This window comes from Chrysemys picta, chromosome 4 (genome assembly GCF_011386835.1).
Source record: "Chrysemys picta bellii isolate R12L10 chromosome 4, ASM1138683v2, whole genome shotgun sequence".
Taxonomy (NCBI): domain Eukaryota; kingdom Metazoa; phylum Chordata; order Testudines; family Emydidae; genus Chrysemys; species Chrysemys picta.
In genome coordinates this window covers 124,627,352-124,646,964 of record NC_088794.1, presented here as the reverse complement: position 1 = coordinate 124,646,964, position 19,613 = coordinate 124,627,352, and the positions used below count along the sequence as shown (strand labels likewise).

Sequence of the window (19,613 nt, the reverse complement as noted above, 5' to 3'; positions counted from 1 at the left end):
CTTTCCCCTTTAACCAGTCTGTCTGATCTCAGAGGTCTGTAAGGGAGATAATCTTCCAAACCTTTTACTCAGACTTATTATCTAGGGCAATGGTTTTCAAACTTTTTTTCTGGCGACCCAGTTGAAGAAAATTGTTGATGCCTACGACTCAAGGGAGCTGGGGATGAGGGGTTTAGGGTGTGGGAGGGGCTCGGGCAGAGGATTGGGGTGTGGGGGGGTGTGAGGGCTGCGGGGTGGGGCCCAGAATGAGGGGTTCAGGGTGTGGGAGGGGTCTCTGGTCTGGGGCAGGGGGTTGGGGTGTGGAAGGGGGTAAGGGCTCTGGGCTGGGGGTGCAGGCTCTGGGGTGGGGCTGGGGATGAGGGGTTTGGGGTGCAGGAGGGGCTCTGGGTTTGGGCTCAGAGTTTGGGATAGGGCTTAGGGCTGGTGCAGGGAATGGGGCGCGGGGTTGGGGTATGGGCTTACCTTGGGCGGTTCTCGGTTAGCGGTGCAGCTGGGGTGCTAAGGCTGGCTTCTTGCCTGTCCTGGCACCATGGACTGTGCTGTACCCCGGAAGCAGCCAGCAGCAGGTCTGGCTCCTAGGTGGAGGCGCACAAGCCGGTTCTTGGGGCAGGGGCAGCACGTGGAGCCCCATGGCCCCCCCACCTAGGAGCCAGACCTGCCACTGGCTGCTTCCGGGGTGCAGCACGGTGTCGGAACAGGTAGGGACTAGCCTGCTTTAGACGGGCAGCACCACCGACGGGACTTTAATGGCCCGTTTGGCGGTGCTGACCAGAGCCACCGTGATCCAGTGCCTTATATTCCACGACCCAGAGTTTGAAAACCACTGATCTAGGGTGAGGTTTGCTAAGTCACTTGTAAGGGTCTCGTTATTTGTGATGTTGCTCAAATGAAAGCAAATCTTGTATTATTGAGTCCCTCAGGGAGATCACAGTGCCATAACTCTCCATAAGACATGGAGCTCAACAAGGGTGGTGAAGAAGAGCAGTGGTGAAGAAGTTTTGTCAGAATTATTTTGACCAGGAGAGAAGGGGGGAAACAGATCATGTATAAAACACAAATTATACATCCAGTAATGTTTAATCATTAATTCAAAGCAGAATGTTATGAATGAACTAAAATTGTTGCTATCTATTGGCTATTCACTGAAATGATTATGGTGAGTCTCATTATAGATTCTGGTGGGTAATCATCCACAGAACCACCTTTTCAGAAGGCACAAGTTACCCTGGTGTAATCTTTGACTATTATTTCCTTTTCTCCTGCATCTGCACCCTACATATCTAGTATCTTGGTGAAAGTGTATCAATTGTCTTTTTCATATACCTCAAATCTGCTCTTTTTTGACTATTCTCACCATTAAAGTCTTTATCTATATCAGGGGTAGGCAACCTATGGCATGCGTGCCAAAGGCAGCACGCGAGCTGATTTTCAGTGGCACTCATACACCCTGGGTCCTGGCCACTGGTCTGGGGGGGGCTCTGCATTTTAATTTAATTTTAAATAAAACTTCTTAAACATTTTAAAAACCTTATTTACTTTACATACAACAACGGTTTAGTTATATATTATAGACTTATAGAAAGAGACCTTCTAAAAACTTTAATGTATTACTGGCACACGAAACCTTAAATTAGAGTGAATAAATGAAGACTCGGCATACCACTTCTGAAAGGTTGCCGACCCCTGATTTATATGCTGGTCATTTCCAGTGTTAGTTACTATACATTTCTGTTGCCTGATTTCTTATCCTCCCCAACCTGTCCAAACTGAAACTTTGAAAGTCATTGTCCTACTATCACTGCTTTGTACGTTATAGGAACATAGTAAATTATGTGTGGTTTCATTCTATAGCATTCCTTATCTGTGTATTTTATTATCTTTATTATTATTTATTGTGAACAAATCCTGTTGAGAATATAGTGTGGGTGCACAAAGTAGATTTCTTTTTTTTCTGTTTCACAGCTTCTCTCCTCATTCATTACTAATGGGCTAATGCCCCCCATCTCTGGAATTTGGAGGTGGTCCACGGTTGTTGCTGGAGACTTTGACTAAACTCCATCCTTCAGCGCATCAGGCCACCAGATTTTCTGCATCCAGTAGTAGAACAAGTTGGCGGTTCGGCTTTTCACAATCATTTTTGTTTTCAAACCTTTTGTTTTATTCATTTTCATGCAGTTGCAATTTATAATCATTCTTATCGTCATCATCATCTGGACTGGGTAAATAGCAACATGGTGGTTTCAACCATCTAGATCTGCAGCTGCAGCAGCTCCCTGCTGGACTCCTCTGCCCCCACTCAGGCATAGTAGAGCTCTCCTGCAAACACCTAGCTTAAGTATAAGCAGTGTTCCCTAAGTGAGGTAGTATTTACAGGCTCTACAGAGAGTGAATTATGCCTTATGAGCTGGGGCTCACAAAAAGACCAGTATGTCTGGTCCCCACCCTGCCCCAAGGAACCAGGACTCTAATGCAGAAGAGTTCAATTGGAATTCCTGAGCTTTTGTGGAGAGAGTCTAAGGATGAGAAGGAAACTATCCAGCCAGCTCTGGGGGATAAGTCCTGCAACAGATCTGGACTGGCAGGGGAAACCCCCTGAAAGGATCCATAGTCCTCCCCCTGCTGCCTCCTCACCACCGCCACAAGATATTGAAGTGGGTCTCTAGCTTCCTGGGAAAAGAAACATGGCTTCTACACAGCTCCCATTCCTTCCACTATGAATCAGGGAATTCTCATGATACATATGGGGATGGGGGGGTTGAGTCTTGCAAGTCCCAGAGACTCTGAATCCTAAAAAGGCAAAAGCAAGCATGTCCTTCAAAAAGTAGCGATTACTGTTGTTAAGGAACAAGTGTGGTGAAAATCAGGGGTTAAACTTCTTGTCCTGTGCCTTCTCCCCCCAAGGGAGTGTTTGCTGTAGCTTTTCTCCCACACAGGGGCTCTCATAATTGACAGCTGGTATCAAGCGAAGTGCCCCAGGAGTTGGTCCTGGGGCCGGTTTTGTTCAACATCTTCATTAATGATCCGGATGATGGGATGGATTGCATCCTCACCAAGTTCGTGGATGACACTAAGCTGGGGGGAGAGGTAGAGATGTGGAGGGTAGGGATAGAGTCCATAATGATCTAGACGAATTGGAGATTGGGCCGAAAGAAATCTGATGAGGTTCAACAAGGACAAGTGCAGAGTCCTGCACTTAGGATGGAAGAATCCCATGCACTGCTACAGGCTGGGGACCAACTGGCTAAGCGGCGGTTCTGCAGAAAAGGACCTGGGGATTACAGTGGACGAGACGCTGGATATGAGTCAACAGTGTGCCCTGGTTGCCAGAAAGAGGAATGGCATATTGGACTGCATTAGTAGGAGCATTGCCAGCAGATCGAGGGAAGTGATTATTTCTCTTTATTAGGCCACATCTGGAGTATTGCGTCCAGTTTTGGTCCCCCCAGTACAGAAAGGATGTGAACAAATTTGAGAGAGTCCAGTGGAGGGCAACGAAAATTATTAGGGGGCTGGAGCACATGATTTATGAGGAGAGGCTGAGGGAACTGGGATTATTCAGTCTGCTGAAGAGAAGAGTGAGGGGAGATTTAATAGCAACCTTCAGCTACTTGAAGGGGGAGGGGGGCGTTCCAAAGGGGATGGAACTAGGCTGTTTTCAGTGGTGGCAGATGACAGAACAAGAAGCAATGGTCTCAAGTTGGGAGGAGGTCTAGGTTGGTCTTAAGTGAGGGAGGTCTAGGTTGGACATTAGGAAAAACTATTTCACTAGGAGGGTGGTGAAGCACTGGAATGGGCTATCTAGGGAAGTGGTAGAATCTCTATCCTTAGAGGTTTTTAAGGCCTGGCTTGACAAAGCCCTGGCTGGGATGATTTGGTTGGTCCTGCTTTGAGCAGGAGGTTGGACTAGATGACCTCCTGAGGTCTCTTCCAACCCTAATCTTCTATGATTCATAGTTAGGGCCCTACCAAATTCACGGCCATGAAAAATGCATCATGGACTGTGAAACCTGGCCTCCCCCCTCATGGGAAATCTGGTCTTTTGTGTGCCTTTACCCTACACTATACAGATTTCAGAGGGAGACCAGCATTTCTCAGATTGGGAATCCTGACCCAAAAGGGAGTTGCAGTGGGGGTTGCAGTTATTGCCACCCTTCTGCGCTGCCTTCAGAGCTGGGTGGCTGGAGAACGGCAGCTGTTGGCCGAACGCCCAGCTTAGAAGGCAACTCCCAGCCAGGAGCAGTGCAGAAGTAAGGGTGGCAATACCGTACCATACCAGCAGCAGTGAAGAAGTAAGGGTAGCAGTACACAACGCCCCCTACAATAACCTTGCGACCTCACCCCCCCCACTCTTACAACACTGAAATTTCAGATTTAAATACCTGAAATCATGAAATTTATGATTTTTAAATTCCTATGACCATGACATTGACCAAAATGGAGCGTGAATCTGGACTTAGAGGTAAGGAGCTTTTGGGGGGAACATTAGAGATATTAGTAGCTGAGATTATAGAGAGTCCTCAACCTTCATGGTCAAAGCTAGCATAGCCATTCATTGATTGCTATCAACACCAAGGGTATCCAAGAAGGGACTGTTCCCTGGTAAAGGGGAGAAATCTTGAGCAGAAGCTTCAAAGGGAAGCCAGATTAATTTTCCTCCAAACCAAAAAAATCCTCAGCATGCCAGATAAAAAGAACCTTTGTGTCTGAAACCTCACAATTTCTGTGCAAGACTCTTCCTTCTGATCCTCCCTCTACGCAGAGTCTTGAGTGTCTGGTGGTAGTCACAGCAAGGCACAGGTCTCACGTTACACTCTATACTCATACCTAAACAACATGCAAGCCCGAGTCAGCTATCTTGGACCAGCCATGGGTTTTTAATTGCAGTGTAGACATACCTCCAGAGGTCAGAACAGAGCTGGTTCTTGCTGTAATTTTAACAAAATGATAAAGATTTGCAAAGAACCAAAACTTTATTGCATCAGTCATTTCCTGAGGGTTCATCCAAAGGCTAGGATTGCTAGTGTCATACATCAACTTCATCCCCTGAGTGGGTTTCTCAAAATGCGCCTGCTGAAATTCCTTCTGGGGACAAAGAACCATGCACTTGATGCAGTGCAAAATTAGGTATCCTTTTCAGATCCAAATTATCCTTTGTGGGCAAGTAAGTACAAACAACATGCTGAAAGTCAACCCTAATTTCATTGTAGACCCTTGCATACTCACTATGGAAGCAAGCATACTTGGAAGACAAATTTCTAAAATCTCATAATACACATCCTTTAAATTCAGGGTGTATCTAAAAAAACAAACAAACATGGCAATATAGGATAGAACCAGTGGTCCATTAAATCCAGTATCTAGTGACCGATAGCTGAATCAGTTGAAGTTGCAAGATACCACATAGTGGGCAATTATGGTACTTGCAGAGAAAGCATCCCACCTCATTAGAGGTTGGCTTATGATTAAATGTTTATATACCTTCCAAAACCAGGGAATAACCAGATGCCTGTGCCAATGGAAAAATGTCCTGGTCCAAAAAGAATCTATCTTTGAAGACCATTCACATAAAGGACACAGAAAAGAGGGAAAGGGAGCGTTGTAGTGGTCTTCCTAGTGCTCCACTGACCCAGAAAGCACTTTAGACTTTCCAGATAGACAAAGACTTCATGTTTTTCATGCAGAAAACACAAGACATTTTGTAGCAGTGACTCCATTCATACTGGTCACACCTGCGGTTAACAGAATGAGTGTTGGAAGACAAGTGTCATTCACCATGAATTGTCTATTAGCTTCTGATAGTTTGGTATCCACACAGAACTCAACCAGGATATTTCATCATTAATCTGGTCAAATTTATGTTTCTGCTGCGAGGTGAAATGGCAGGCTCTTTTGGGCAGTGCTCAGCACAACGTGGCCCTGATTTCTAGATGCTATTGTAATACAACTATTATAATAAATACAAAGTTCTGGTGATGTCAGTTACGCTAGTGTTTCTCCAGGAGGTTTGGCTGGAGTCCGACAATCAAGCATCTTAAACGTGTGGTTACCAGCATAGTGGCATTTTGTAGACAGGCACATCAGATTCTCTTTTTGAGTATCTGGTGCCCAATTTAATCACAATGACAAATTAAAGAAGCCTGAGGCTGGTCTTTCTTGTTGCCATTACCTCTGAAAAGCAAGTTTTGAAATTAGTCCCCATATATGTACAAGAACCACACCGCTTTTGTCATTAGGAAAAAAGGTTATTCTTATAGCTTCAGATATCTTTCTGTTCAAAGTAAGTTCATCTTTTCACAATTCTGGGGAAATACTTCTCCCATCATTTTGTTCTAACTCCTGGAAGGTTGTGGCATAAATGGGTATTCCTACAGCTCTAAAGATATATCTCAAGCATATGGCGTACATATGCCAATTGTATCCTGTCCATTTCATTCTGTCCAAAATGCCAAGGCCTTACATCGTCAAGGTTGCTGCAGGCAAGATATAAAATTCATGCACTAATTGGCATATTAGGCATTTGGAAAACTATTCACAGAAGCCTAGAGGAAGGCTGAAGATTTGCAGAGTAAATTTTAATGTCTCTTCAGAGATGTCTTTTAATAGGAAGGTGCTACTGAGTTGGTTCCCACATAACTCTTTAGTTTATAAAGTTCTTGCTTTATCTGGAGGCATGTCCATTCTTGCCTGTTGTTTAATTATTATAGTATATCTGCCCTCCTGAGCCCCATCCCCCACACTTCTGGAATTTACTTCTCACTACTTCCTATAAGTAATGGATGAGGAGAAAAGCTGTGCAATAGAATGAGAAATTTCTTAATAATTTTCTTTCTGTTAGCAGCTTCTCTCTGAATTCAACCCACCTGGTAGTCTGGTAAATGACCAGAGTATAAATTGAAATTTTCTGTAAAGGGAGACAGACATATATTGTCTTGAGGCCAATTTAATACATTATATCATGTTCTCTTAGTGCTAATAATGAGTTTCTGGACTGTTTCTGCGGCTGTGGAAGAAGCGTTCTGGTGGCCTGAGCTGAAGGGTGGAGCTTAATTTTCGGCCTTCTAGCAACAACATCGGACAATCTCCAAATTCCACAGGTGTGTGTGGGGGGGGAATTATCCATTAGTAATGAATTCTGAGAGAAGCTGCTAACAGAAAATTATCAGGTAAGAAATTTCCCTTTCAATGTGTCATAACTGAGTGAAATCAGAACCATTTTCACTGGAAGACTCAGGTGCCTTTTCTCATTGTGCATTATTTCCTTGCCATATTTCAATTTGCCATTTTTTTTTGCATTAGGCTATAGATTTGTTCAAAACAATGGTAAGGGAATTATTTTTATAACTGATGGATGTTTACTTTTTTCAAACATTGTGTGGACAGATCCCTGCTCTAAGTGAAGTATTCATTTTCAGCACACAATCAGACATTTTTTTTTTGAGAGCAGTGTCCATATGGCTATGCACAAATGCTGCTTAGTTCTTCTGCCTCCAACCTGAGGAATATATAAGGGGACATAGCCTCAACAGTTCTTCCTGACTTCTATAAGCAGTGAACAGGGGCTGTTTCAATTTGGAAATATTAATCTCTCCTTTTAATATGTCTGTCTTGTTAAATTTACATTTTGATTCAAAGTTCATTTGTTATTTCTGGGTTTAGAAAATAAACTGGGACGATTTAGCTGCCAAAAAAATACCAGCTCCGTTTAAACCAGTAATCCGGGATGAGTTGGACGTTAGTAACTTTGCAGAGGAGTTTACAGAAATGGATCCCACATACTCTCCTGCAGCCACACCACAAACTTCAGAGAGAATATTTCAGGTAATTGTAGAATATTACAACTCCCTTAAAAGATGCATTTCCCACATGTATGGCCAGATTTTGTCCTTGCCATGTATGTTTGCAATTGCCATTGAAGTTATTGGGAGTTGAATACAGAATCAATGTTCAGAATTGGATTGTTAATGTAGTTTTAACAGATAAATTATGCTATGTTATACCTTTTATATAAATCTTTCTTGAGGATAGAAATTGTGAATCATTAGTAAAGTTGATAGTTTAATGAACAGCCAGTGTTACACTCTTGTACACTTATTATTATATAATACATGTTTCTCATTTAACCACTGTTACATATGAAAAATTAGATTTCATTAGTATCATTTTTGGGCCCAATCCTACCCCATGGAAGTCAATGTCAAATCTCTTGTTGATTTCAGTGGGATAGGATCAGGTCTATTACATAAGGAAATATCTTTGCTACCAGATTCTTTTAACCAAATACAGAAGCAAATTAATTTATTTGATAACTGGAATGCTGGTTTTGTCTGATTATTCCTATGTACAAATTAGGGCTGTCGATTAATCGCAGTTAATTCACGTGATTAGCTCAAAAAAAAAAAGAATCACGAATAATTGCAGGTTTAATTACACTATTAAATAAGAGAACACCAATTGAAATTTATTAAGTATTTTGGATGTTTTTCTATATTTTCATATATATCTTGTATTCTGTGTTGTAATTGAAATCAAAGTATATATTTTGATTACAAATATTTGCACTATAAAAATGATAAACAGAAGAAATAGTATTTTTCAATTCATCTCAGACAAGTACTGTAGTGCAATCTCTTTGTCCTGAAAGTGCAACTTACAAATGTAGATTTTTTTGTTTGTTACATAACTGCACTCAAAAACAAAACAATGTAAAACTTCAGAGCCTACAAGTCCATTCAGTCCTACTTCTTTTTCAGCCAATCTCTAAGACAAACAAGTTTGTTTACATTTATAGGAGATAATGCTGTCCTCTTCTTATGTACAATGTCACCAGAAAGTGAGAACAGATATTTGCATGGCACCTTTGTTGCCAGCATGGCAAGGTATTTACGTGCCAGATATGCTAACCATTCGTATGCCCCTTCATGCTTCAGCCACCATTCCAGAGGACATGCTTCCATGCTGATGATGCTCATTAAAAAAATAATGAATTAATTAAGTTTGTGACTCAACTCCTTGGGGGAGAATTGTACATCCCCTGCTCTGATTTACCCATATTCTGCCATATATTTCATGTTATGGCAGTCTCGGATGATGACCCAGTACATGTTGTTGTTCGTTTTAAGAATATTGTCACTGCAGATTTGGCAAAACACAAAGAAGGTACCAATGTGAGATTCGTAAAGATGGCTACAGCACTTGACCCAAGATTTAGGAATCTGAAGTGCCTTCCAAATCTGAGATGGACAAGGTAGGGAGCATGCTTTCAGAAGCCTTAAAAGAGCAACACTCTGATGCGAAAACTATAGAACCTGAACCACCAAAAAACAAAATCAATCTTCTGCTGGTGGCATCTGACTCAGATGATTAAAATGAACATGCATCGGTTCGCACTGCTTTGGATGGTTTTTGAGCAGAACCCATCATCAGCATGGATGCATGTCCTCTGGAATAGTGTTTGAAGCATAAAGGGACATGTGAATCTTTAGCGCATCTGACAGATAAATATCTTGCAACGCCGGCTACAATAGTGCCACGAGAATGCCTATTCTCACTTTCAGGTGACATTTTGAACAAGAAGCGGGCAGCATTATCTCCTGTAAATGTAAACAAACTTTTGTCTGAGCGATTGACTGAACAAGAAGTAGGACTGGGTGAACTTGCAAGCTCTAAAATTTTACATTGTTCTACTTTTGAATGCAGTTTTTTGTACATAATTCTATATTCGTAAGTTCAGCTTTCATGATAGAGATTGCACTACAGTACTTGTATTAGGTGAATTGAAAAATACTATTTCTTTTGTCTTTTTACAGTGCAAACACTTGTAATAAAAATGAATATAAAGTGAGCACTGTACACTTTGTATTCTGTGTTGAAATTGAAATCAATATATTTGAAAATGTAGAAAACATCAAAAAAGTAAATAAATGGTATTCGATTATTGTTTAACAGTGTGATTAATCGCACAATTAATCTGTTTAATTGTGCGATTAATCACGATTAATTTTTTTGATTGCTTGACAGCCCTACTACAAATTAGTACTAGGGCTGTCAAGCCCTAATTAATTGCTTTTGCCTTTCGTGTGGATCTCCCATGTCCTCGGAGGCGAGGAGGAGACTAAGGAGAAGGGGAGTGTCAGCCATCTTCGATACACTGTACTTCTACCTCAGGACATATGCCTCTGTGGATGCAGCGAGGAGAAGATAGAGGCAAAATCTTGCAGATTTTTGTCCCTCTGGCCCTGGGCCTATAAATGTTTCCACAGAAAATGGCAATCCACCAATACGCTGTCCACACAGGTGAAAAATACACTCAAAATTTTTTCTTATTGTGCTTCCTGCAGTTGGAATTCTTCCGATATGTAATGATTTGAGCTCTTATAATATTTCAGGATGGGAATAATTTTCAGGAGCACCTAAAACATGTTTTTAAAAATTCAATAAGATTTAGATGCATTTGAAAATTGTATCAGACACCTTGTAAATTCTTTTTGGTCACATATTTCATTTATATCTTTGAATTTACTTTAAGTTGTGTTCTTTAAAGTATGTGTCTATTATGAACATAAATGAATGCCATTTTCAACATGTAGTCCACTGGGAAATTGAAAAAAAAATAGTATGTTATATTTGAATGGTTTGTGTGGTATTAAATAACTTTCAATTTTTGTAGACTTTAATATCTGTTTTCTAAAAGATTAGTGTCACTTATTTTTCCAAATACACAAAATAAAATTACTTAAGAAAAAATATTGACCAGACAAGCACTTTAAATATATACTGTGGGGAAATTAGACTTTTAAAAATCATAAACAGGTCACTATTACACCTGTAGTCTTGGATATATTATTATTTACAGGGAATTAACCTTCCCTGTTTATGAAGTATCCATACTGTTTTATTTTAAGTGATTTTATTTGCTTAGTCACTTAGAGAAATCCAACTTATTTGGGTATACGTCCACCAAAAATACATCAATATTATAATATTTCCGTGTGCTACAAATAATGTTCAAGATATTTATCTTAAATTTTAAATATTTATTTGAATTTCTTGTAGATCTAGATATATTGAACATATTAACTGAAGATTACTCCACTAACAATGCAGCATACCATTTTTGTTTGGCCATGTAAAGCAATTTTTAGACATATGCCCCATCATAATGTAAACTTATTTGATACCTTAACTATAGGTGTCTTGAGAAGCTAGCCAGTTTGAAGTATGAACCTTTGTCACCAGTGAAAAAGAACTGAATCTGTGAGTCAGATTTTCTGAGCATTTTTTTTACACAATCTCTTATTATTATTTTTTTTTTTTTAAAGAAAGAAGATTGTATAACCTCTTTCAGGAAGGCACTTTTCTAGTGATTTAAAATGAAGTTGCATTTTTACCTTGACTATAATGACATTTACCCATTTTTCAGTAGATTACTTTTTACTGTCTGCATTATACGTTATACAGACAACCTCAAGATTTTACATTTATTTTCTGTCTTTGTTCTGTAGGGATATTCTTTTGTTGCTCCTTCTATCTTGTTTAAACGCAATGCAGCCACAGTAGATCCTGTTCAGTTTCATATGGGAGTTGAAAGACCTGGAGTTACAACTATTGCCAGAAGTGCTATGACGAAGGTAATGATAATATCTAAATAAACATAACCCTTGATAATTTGAAGATGCTTATGATTTACGAGGTAATAATTTTATTCTAGGCTAAATAAATTCTGAGCCCAGAGGCTGAAGTACTAATTAGTTGTTGAGAAGTAATTTACAGTCATTATGCAGTTATCTGCTCTTTGTCTGCTAATGGATCTTCTGCCAATTAGAGCATTTAATTTACATACCATATAGTTAAGAAATAACTTGAGTCCAGCCTTGAAAAACTGTTGTTAAAAATCACATCAGAGACACCACCTTACCAGCAGAAGAGCAATGAAAATGTTAACAATACTTTTACTCAACTGTCAAAATGGTACTCCCCCTACGTAAGTATATGTTTTTAAAGCTGCTGCAATTAGTAACTCACATCTCTCTTTCTTTGATACGTCTGCTTATATTTGCATAGGTAGATACAGCTAGAAATAGATTCTGTATGATGACCATCATTGTGGTATCTCCAAATAACCACACAGTTAGTGGATCAATATCTGTAAATCATCCCTGGAACTATCTGAATATTTTTGTAGATAAAGTTATTCTGATAGTAAATTTATTTCAGAATTTTTGTTTAAAGTATCTTAAATATGTGTGTCCTCTGCACCATTAGAGAAGTTTATGTATATAATTGCACATTATTATTCTCAGACAGTCTTAATTTATACTATGTTGTTTACCAAAATGAGATTCTTTTAAAACTGTATTTTTGGATCTTTAAACGCAGATGAATAATTATCACCAAAATTTATTATGTCTCTTTGACTACCAAAAGTATTCCACAGAACTAAATACAGTCAGTTTCATGACAGGACTCTCCATTTTATCATCACTATGAACTGGATCTGAAAGAGAAACCACTGGGAGAAGGAAGTTTTTCCATCTGTCGAAAGTGTTTACACAAGAAAACTAGCCAAGAATATGCAGTAAAAATAATTAGCAAAAGGTATTAAATATTTACTAAGACGATAGAAACTTTTTTTTTTTTGCTTAGTATCACCAATGAACTAGAATAATGTTCACTGAATTTTTCATGTGAAAAAAAATGTTGGTTTAAAACATCAGTTTTCTTTTGAGAATTCAAAAGGCATTATACGGTAATATGAATTTTTTTAAGTGGAAGATTTTGAAGTTTGGGGCTAATTGTGCCTCTTGCAGAATGGGATAAAGAGGAAAGAAACCTTCATAATACTTCTCTTGTGCAGATTTGTTCCCAGTTGTTTTGTGCCCCCATTACGTTCCTCTCCCAGCAGAATAGTTTGCTGGGTCCTCTCACAGAGTCTCTGGATCCACTTGGGATCTTTAGAAGGTCAGGGCCATCTGAATGGCAGTCCATGGCACCTTTCCCTGCACCCCAGCCAGCTTTCAGGCAGCATAAAGCCAGTAGCTGATCTGGGGATCCCCAGCATGGATTCAGAGACAAGCACAAAGTTAATATAATCTCAGGCTGTATTAACTTTCTGTGAGAAGCTCAACTGGGCCAACGAGGGATGATGCGTATCCCTTTCCTGACTCACTGTGGGGCCCAGGACAAGGGAAACACTACTGTGGGGGCAGCTGACCTACTTTCTGTGATCCTCTGATTCCAGAATGCCAGTGGCAGATGAATTAGAATGAATAGAATTCTAATTTTATTTTCAATGTGTTGTTACTTTCCTTTCCTCAGCAGTCACTGAAACAATTGTGTTTATCCGTTTGTAGACTGCTGGCAAGGAAGGGAAGGGTTGGGGAAGTGTGAATATTTAGTAACCAGATAGAAAGATAGATGATCACTTTGGGATCATGAGTCCCCCCAGTCTGCGATATTTTGCTGTACCTCTTTCTGCAAATATTGGAGGCAGTTCAAACTTGTCCTTGAGGCTCTGGGATTTGACTACACCCCTTATGCCTTTATGCCAGATTCTCTGTATTGGTTGGTGCAAACAGAGCATGAGTTCAGTGCTCCTTATCCATTAATTTACTAGCTTTTAAAAATTACTAGCTTTTAAATATTACAACAGAAAAACTTCAAAAACAGACTCCAACGAGAAACTGCTGAGCTAGAATTGATATGCAAACTAGACACAATCAACTCCGGTTTAAATAAGGACTGGGAATGGTTGAGCCATTACAAACATTAAATCTATCTCCCCTTGTAAGTATTCTCACACTTGTTATCTAACTGTCTGTCTGTACTCGGCTAGCTTGATTATCACTTCAAAAGTTTTTTTTCTCTTAATTAATTGGCCTCTCAGAGGTGGTAAGACAACTCCCACCTGTTTATGCTCTCTGTATGTGTGTATATATATCTCCTCAATATATGTTCCATTCTATATGCATCCGAAGAAGTGGGCTGTAGTCCACGAAAGCTTATGCTCTAATAAATTTGTTAGTCTCTAAGGTGCCACAAGTCCTCCTGTTCTTCTTTTTGCGGATACAGACTAACACGGCTGCTACTCTGAAACCTAGCTTTTAAAGTTGACTCTGGTGATAGTGAGCAACATCTTTTTCTCTACTCTTTCCTTTCCCTTACAGGACTAAACTTTCAGGGGCTTTGTCCCTAGATAGGATCACATAACGAGTTCCTTCTTGTTATTTCTCCCCCTACCCCCCGCCCCCCAAGTATGCCAGTGCAGGCTGGAGCAAGCTGAAGGTAAGAGTTGGTCCACCTGCAAAGATTACTGCCAGCTTTTTACGGAGATCAGAAACTGGAGAGCTTATTGGGACTTCTGTTTCTCCCATCACCAGTTGCGCATGCCACAACCCCCAACAACTCCCTCAGTCGAGACTCCCCTGAAATATGGGTCAGTCCTTTTCAGCTCTTGGGATTCAGCAAACTGGATTCCCCTCACAGGCTCATTATTCTTCAAGGGTAAGTCTAAAACTCCTGAACACCTTGATTCAGTCTCCTATAAAGGGAAAAGCTCCAGGGTCCTATACTACATCCACATGTGAATAATTGAGTCACATAGTAAAGACTTTGGCATCTTTTCAGATTTTCTTCCTAAAATAAACATCTAAGCTCCCTTAGGGATGTTCTCCCTTTGCTTCTTCTAGTTACATTTCAGTTGATGAGGTGCACCATCATCCCCACTCTATCCCCCACCCCTCCCAAAAAGTCAGACCTTTTAATCCATTCCTCAGCTCCTGCGAGGGAGTGGGGTCGGGGGCTTGCTGTGCTCCAGCCGGGGAGTGGAGTCAGGAGCTTCTCCTGCTCCGCGCGGCTCCTGGGATGATCCCCCTCCGGTTCCTACGTAGTATGTGGAGGTGTGGCCAGGTGGCTCTGCATGCTGACCCGTCTGCAGATGCCGCCCCCTCAGCTCTCATTGGCCACAGTTCCCAGCCAGTGGGAACTGCGTGGCCGGCGCTTGCAGACAGGGCAGCGTGCAGAACTGCCTAGCTGTGCCTCCACGTGGGAGCCAGAGGGGGGGACATGCTTCTGGGAGCTGCTTGAGGTAAGCACTGCCCAGAGCCTGCACCCCTGATTTCCCCACTCCCCCCCGCGCCCCAATCCCTTGACTCAGCCCTGATTCCCCTCCCACCCTCCAAACCCCTCAATCCCAGCCTGGAGCCGCCTCTTGTACCCCAAACCCCTCATCCATGGCCCCACCCCAGAGCCAGCACCCCCAGCCAGAGCCTTACAAACCCCGTACCCCAGCCCTCTGCCCCAGCCTGGAGCACCTTGCTGCACCCCAAACTCTTCATCCCAGTCCCACCCCAGAGCCCGCACCCCCAGCTGGAGCTCTCACCCCCAACTCCCTGCCCCAGCCCAGAGCCCCCTCCTGCACCCTGAACTCTTCATTTCTGATCCCACCCCAGAGCCCTCACCCCCCTTGCACATGCCTACCCCCAATTTCATGAGCCTTCATGCCCCGCCATACAATTTCCATTTGGCCCTCAGGCCAAAAAGTTTGCCCACCCCTGCATTAGCACCTCTCCCTAAAAAGCAGAGGTTTTGCCTTTGGATCATAATAAACTGTATAACCAGAGAAACGAAATGTTCTTTCCCCCAGACATGTATGCAACTAAGGGGAAGAAAGTGGTAGCTAAAGGAAAAGGATGAGCAGGTTAAAGCCAGTAGCAAATATCTTCCAGTCAGAACTAAAACAGAATTTGCTATTCCCCTCCAACCTCCTCAGAAGAAATCATTAGAATAGAATGGAAAACGCCTGACAAAGTCTCATTAGATAAGCCCAGGGTCTTAGAATCTAATTTTTTTCTTTTTATGCTCCCTGAGATTGATGTAGAAGTTGCATTCCTGGCAGTGGACATGGTCATTCCTGCTGAGGGTGATTTCTTCCCAAACAACCCCACTCACAAGAAGATATAAACCACCCTTAGAAGGTGGCTCTTATAGCTTCACTGACTTTGTTAGAGCTAAAATCACAGACAGTCGTATACTTTGTTGTTGCAAAGACTTGAAAAGCCTCAGTATCATGATGAATTCAATTCAGCACTAAAGAAAATATCTCTAGTTACTGCGTTCATGATGGACAGATCCATACTCTATATAAAGTAGGCAGCAAAAGTTGTGGCAGCAAACTCAGAGGTCAGGTGCCAACTCTGGTTTAAACCTACAGTAGATAAGTAAATCATCTGTGCCACACAATTCTGAAGGATTCTTATTCAGGGAGAAGATTGGTAAGATGGTAGTTGCACACACACAGCCCAGGCATTTACTCTCTACTCCAGTTAAGTCTGAGAAGGACTACAAGTGCTGATACAAAGGTAGACACTCTTTTCGCTCCTATCCATAGCAAATGTACCAGAAAAGTGACTCCAATTCCTGGTTAAAATCTGGACCTGAAACACTAGATGAAAGCCCAGATCAGGAAAGTGGTTCAATCCCTGCTTCTAGCCCAAATAACCAGTATGTCAACAACTGGCTCACCTCCATCCAGTTGTTTTTTAAATGTATTATAAATCCAGGTATGAAGCACAGAGGGGATTATCTGGGTTACTTCTTGCGAGCTTCCCAATTCCTTATCACACTATTGTCTACCTAAGAGTCTAAGATAGGTGCAAAGAGAGCCAGAATCTTCGTATTGCTGGAAATCCAGACACTGATTTCTGAGGTGTCATGGAGCTGTATGTTATTGATCCATCTTTACTGTGACTCCTAAGTCTTCTGGTCTCACGCCTAGAGATTCCTCTAATGACAAGACAATATAAGACAACATAAGGGATTCTTCTTAAGAGCCTGGAATCACTTTCAACAGCAAATGAAAAGTAAAATGAAAAGACCATCCAAAGTGGTTCAGTTTGTCACTTTTTGGTTACAGGAAACCCACATGATAATAGGGTCTTTCCTCCACAATACATACCTCAGAATCCTAACCATAAGTGACACCCTTTCATTTTGAGCACAACTTGGGAACTGCAATATATAGTGGACATGTTCAACGTCAAAAAGGATGCAACTGGTGATCCATCAGCTCCTTTATAAATCAATACAGACCTGACCTTCCCTCTACAGAAGCAACCTTTGGTGGGAATGTTCTTCAAGCAGTTGCCCCAAGATAGATTAACATTAATTTTGGGGAAAGAAGGAACACTGTTCTATCTTCTCTCCATCCCTACAAATTTTTTTTCATACTGCTAGCTATGTCCCACATGTCTTGGATTCAGAGAGACGTCGGTATAGAATGAAAATAATTGTTACCTGATGATTCTTCTTCAAGAATGGGTGCTCCATTTCAGATGTCAGTGTGTTCAACCATGTCACTGTGATCAACCACTGTTGATCAGAGATTTTCAGTAGCCATGTCCGTCTGGGACGTGTGTGCGCAGTAGTCGTCTCGCGGTGCCGTTGGTACCTCATCTAGCACGCACACGGTCCAACCCCCTCAGTTCCTTCTCCATCGTCCTTGGCCCGAGATAGAACTCCATGGCGATGTGCCAACGTCTCTCTCAAACCTAGAGAAATATAATTAGAAATAGTTTTAGCTTTTTCCTAGTATAGTTAGTTTAGTTTAGTTTGTTTTAATCAGTTCAATTTTTTTTTCTTTTCCCCTCAGAGTGGGGAACACTGATTCAAAATGCCTGGTTCCCAGGCTTTAAGAGATGCGGGTCTTGCCACGAAGCTATGCCCATCTCAGACAGCCATTCTCTCTGTGTTGACTGTCTCAGTGATTTGCACATTCCCCAGAAGTGCACTCACTGCAGCAATTTGAAAGTGAGGGCCAGGCATGATCGAGACCTCCATCTAAAACTTATTCTGATGAGAAATTTCTCCAACCGGCCTCCAATCCAGGGTAACAGACTCCTTCTACAGGGAACTCCCTGGGCACATCCACTTCAACTAAGGACAACACTCAGTCCTCTAAAAGATCATGGAAAAGAGCCATGACCTCTCTGCAAAGAGAGCTGCATAAAAAGAAACAGTCTTTTGCCAGGTCGCTGTCCTCGGTGCCGATCAACCCCTGGGTGAGCACCTTGAGGCACGGGGAACCTCTGGCACCATCTGCACCGGGACCTCTGCTGAGCCCCATCAGAAGGACAAGGAGTCAAGGCACAGATCAAAGACTGCCTCCTCCCCTACGGCACTGACCACACAGGTGAGAGACATGGTGTCAAGACCCTCACTAGTGGCTGTGCCTCCACCACCAGCTCCGACGACCCCATCGGTACCAACAGACAGAGCAAAGATGGTACTGTTCACACCAAGTAAGTCGAGCTACAAGTCATCAGCACAGTCCATGGTACCGCCTAAAATAGCGACATGGATACCGATGGTGCCGAAACCAACACCACCACAGAAATTCCTGCAACAAAAAGACATCGTGGTCTTTTCAATGCTGCAGTCCCTGCTCTTCGGCACCGATGGCTCCCCTGAGAATACAGCATCAGACCAAGCAGTATCGCCTACCACCCCACCATTCTCAAGCAAAGATGATGACCACCAGAAAGAGGGTGTCTTCTCTTCACACCATTCTTCACCTACAGAATACAGACCACCTTGGGGACTCATGAAATCAAAGGCCTCTTGCATGCAACCATGGTACAGATAATCATGGATGTGCCCACCTATGCCCTTCCCCAAGCAATGGTCATCTTGGGATCCATGGGCAGTGTACAGGACTCGTGACAACAGACCCTCAACTCAACCCAGAGGTGAAATCAGATCACCATCCTCTGTAATGGAGATCTCGGAAGCCCAGGAGGAAACGGGGGATGAGAGGGAAGAGGGCACCAAGCGGGACATAACATCATCTGCGCATAACTCTTGTTCATCACCAGAGGAAGTATTAATGCCCCTACCTCCCACCACAGCAGACAATTTCAAACAGTTCCAAGAACTGTTCAGAAGGGTAGCTCAGAGTCAGGAGATCCCAGGGTTCAGGACACCTATCACAAACTCCTCCAAATTCTACAGACATAGTTGACTTCTAAAATAGCGTTGTCATAAATGATGCCATCATGTAACTGGCGGAGACAGTCCGGCAAACACCAGCTACTGTTCCACTAGCATGCAAGAGGGCGGACAAGAAGTACTACATGCCCGCCAAGGGTATGGACTTCCTTTTTTCCTGCCCACCACCCAACTCCTTAGTAGCAGAGGCCGCAAATCAGTGCGGCAAACAACCACAGTACAGGTCCACTTCACAGGACAAGGAATACAAGAGATTCGACCTTTTCAGTCAGAAGGTCTATTCTTTCGTGACACTACAATTCCGAGTGGCAAATTACAGTGTGCTCCTAGCCAAGTATGACCACGATAATTATGGCAAGCTGAACGAATTTATTAATGACCTCCCAGAGGAGAGGCTTGCAAAATTGAAAGCCGTACTACCTGAGGGATAGCTGGTTGCCAGAACGGCACTACAAGTATCCCTGGACATAGCAGTCACCACGGTGAGAATAACATCTACAGCCATAGTAATGCACAGAGCATCATGGCTGCAATCTTCGTGGATTCCAAAAGATCTCCAAGTGAAAGTGGAGTATTTCCCATTTGACAGAGAAAAGCTTTTTTTCTACCAAAAC

At 42.1% G+C, this 19,613-nt stretch overlaps 1 protein-coding gene across 10 annotated transcripts in view; it reads left to right on the top strand.

The window, feature by feature from the left end:
• Positions 1 to 19,613, top strand: part of RPS6KA5 (ribosomal protein S6 kinase A5) — a 166,320-nt gene that overhangs the window by 107,779 nt on the left and 38,928 nt on the right. For 8 of the 10 annotated variants that reach the window (XM_065595599.1, XM_065595596.1, XM_005285401.5 and 5 more), the window contains 3 exons: positions 7,657 to 7,818; positions 11,502 to 11,627; positions 12,461 to 12,594. In XM_065595599.1, the coding sequence (XP_065451671.1) occupies positions 7,657 to 7,818; positions 11,502 to 11,627; positions 12,461 to 12,594 (422 nt within the window). The remainder of the gene's footprint in view (positions 1 to 7,656; positions 7,819 to 11,501; positions 11,628 to 12,460; positions 12,595 to 19,613) is intronic. The other 2 variants (XM_065595597.1, XM_065595595.1) reach the window with 1 other exon arrangement.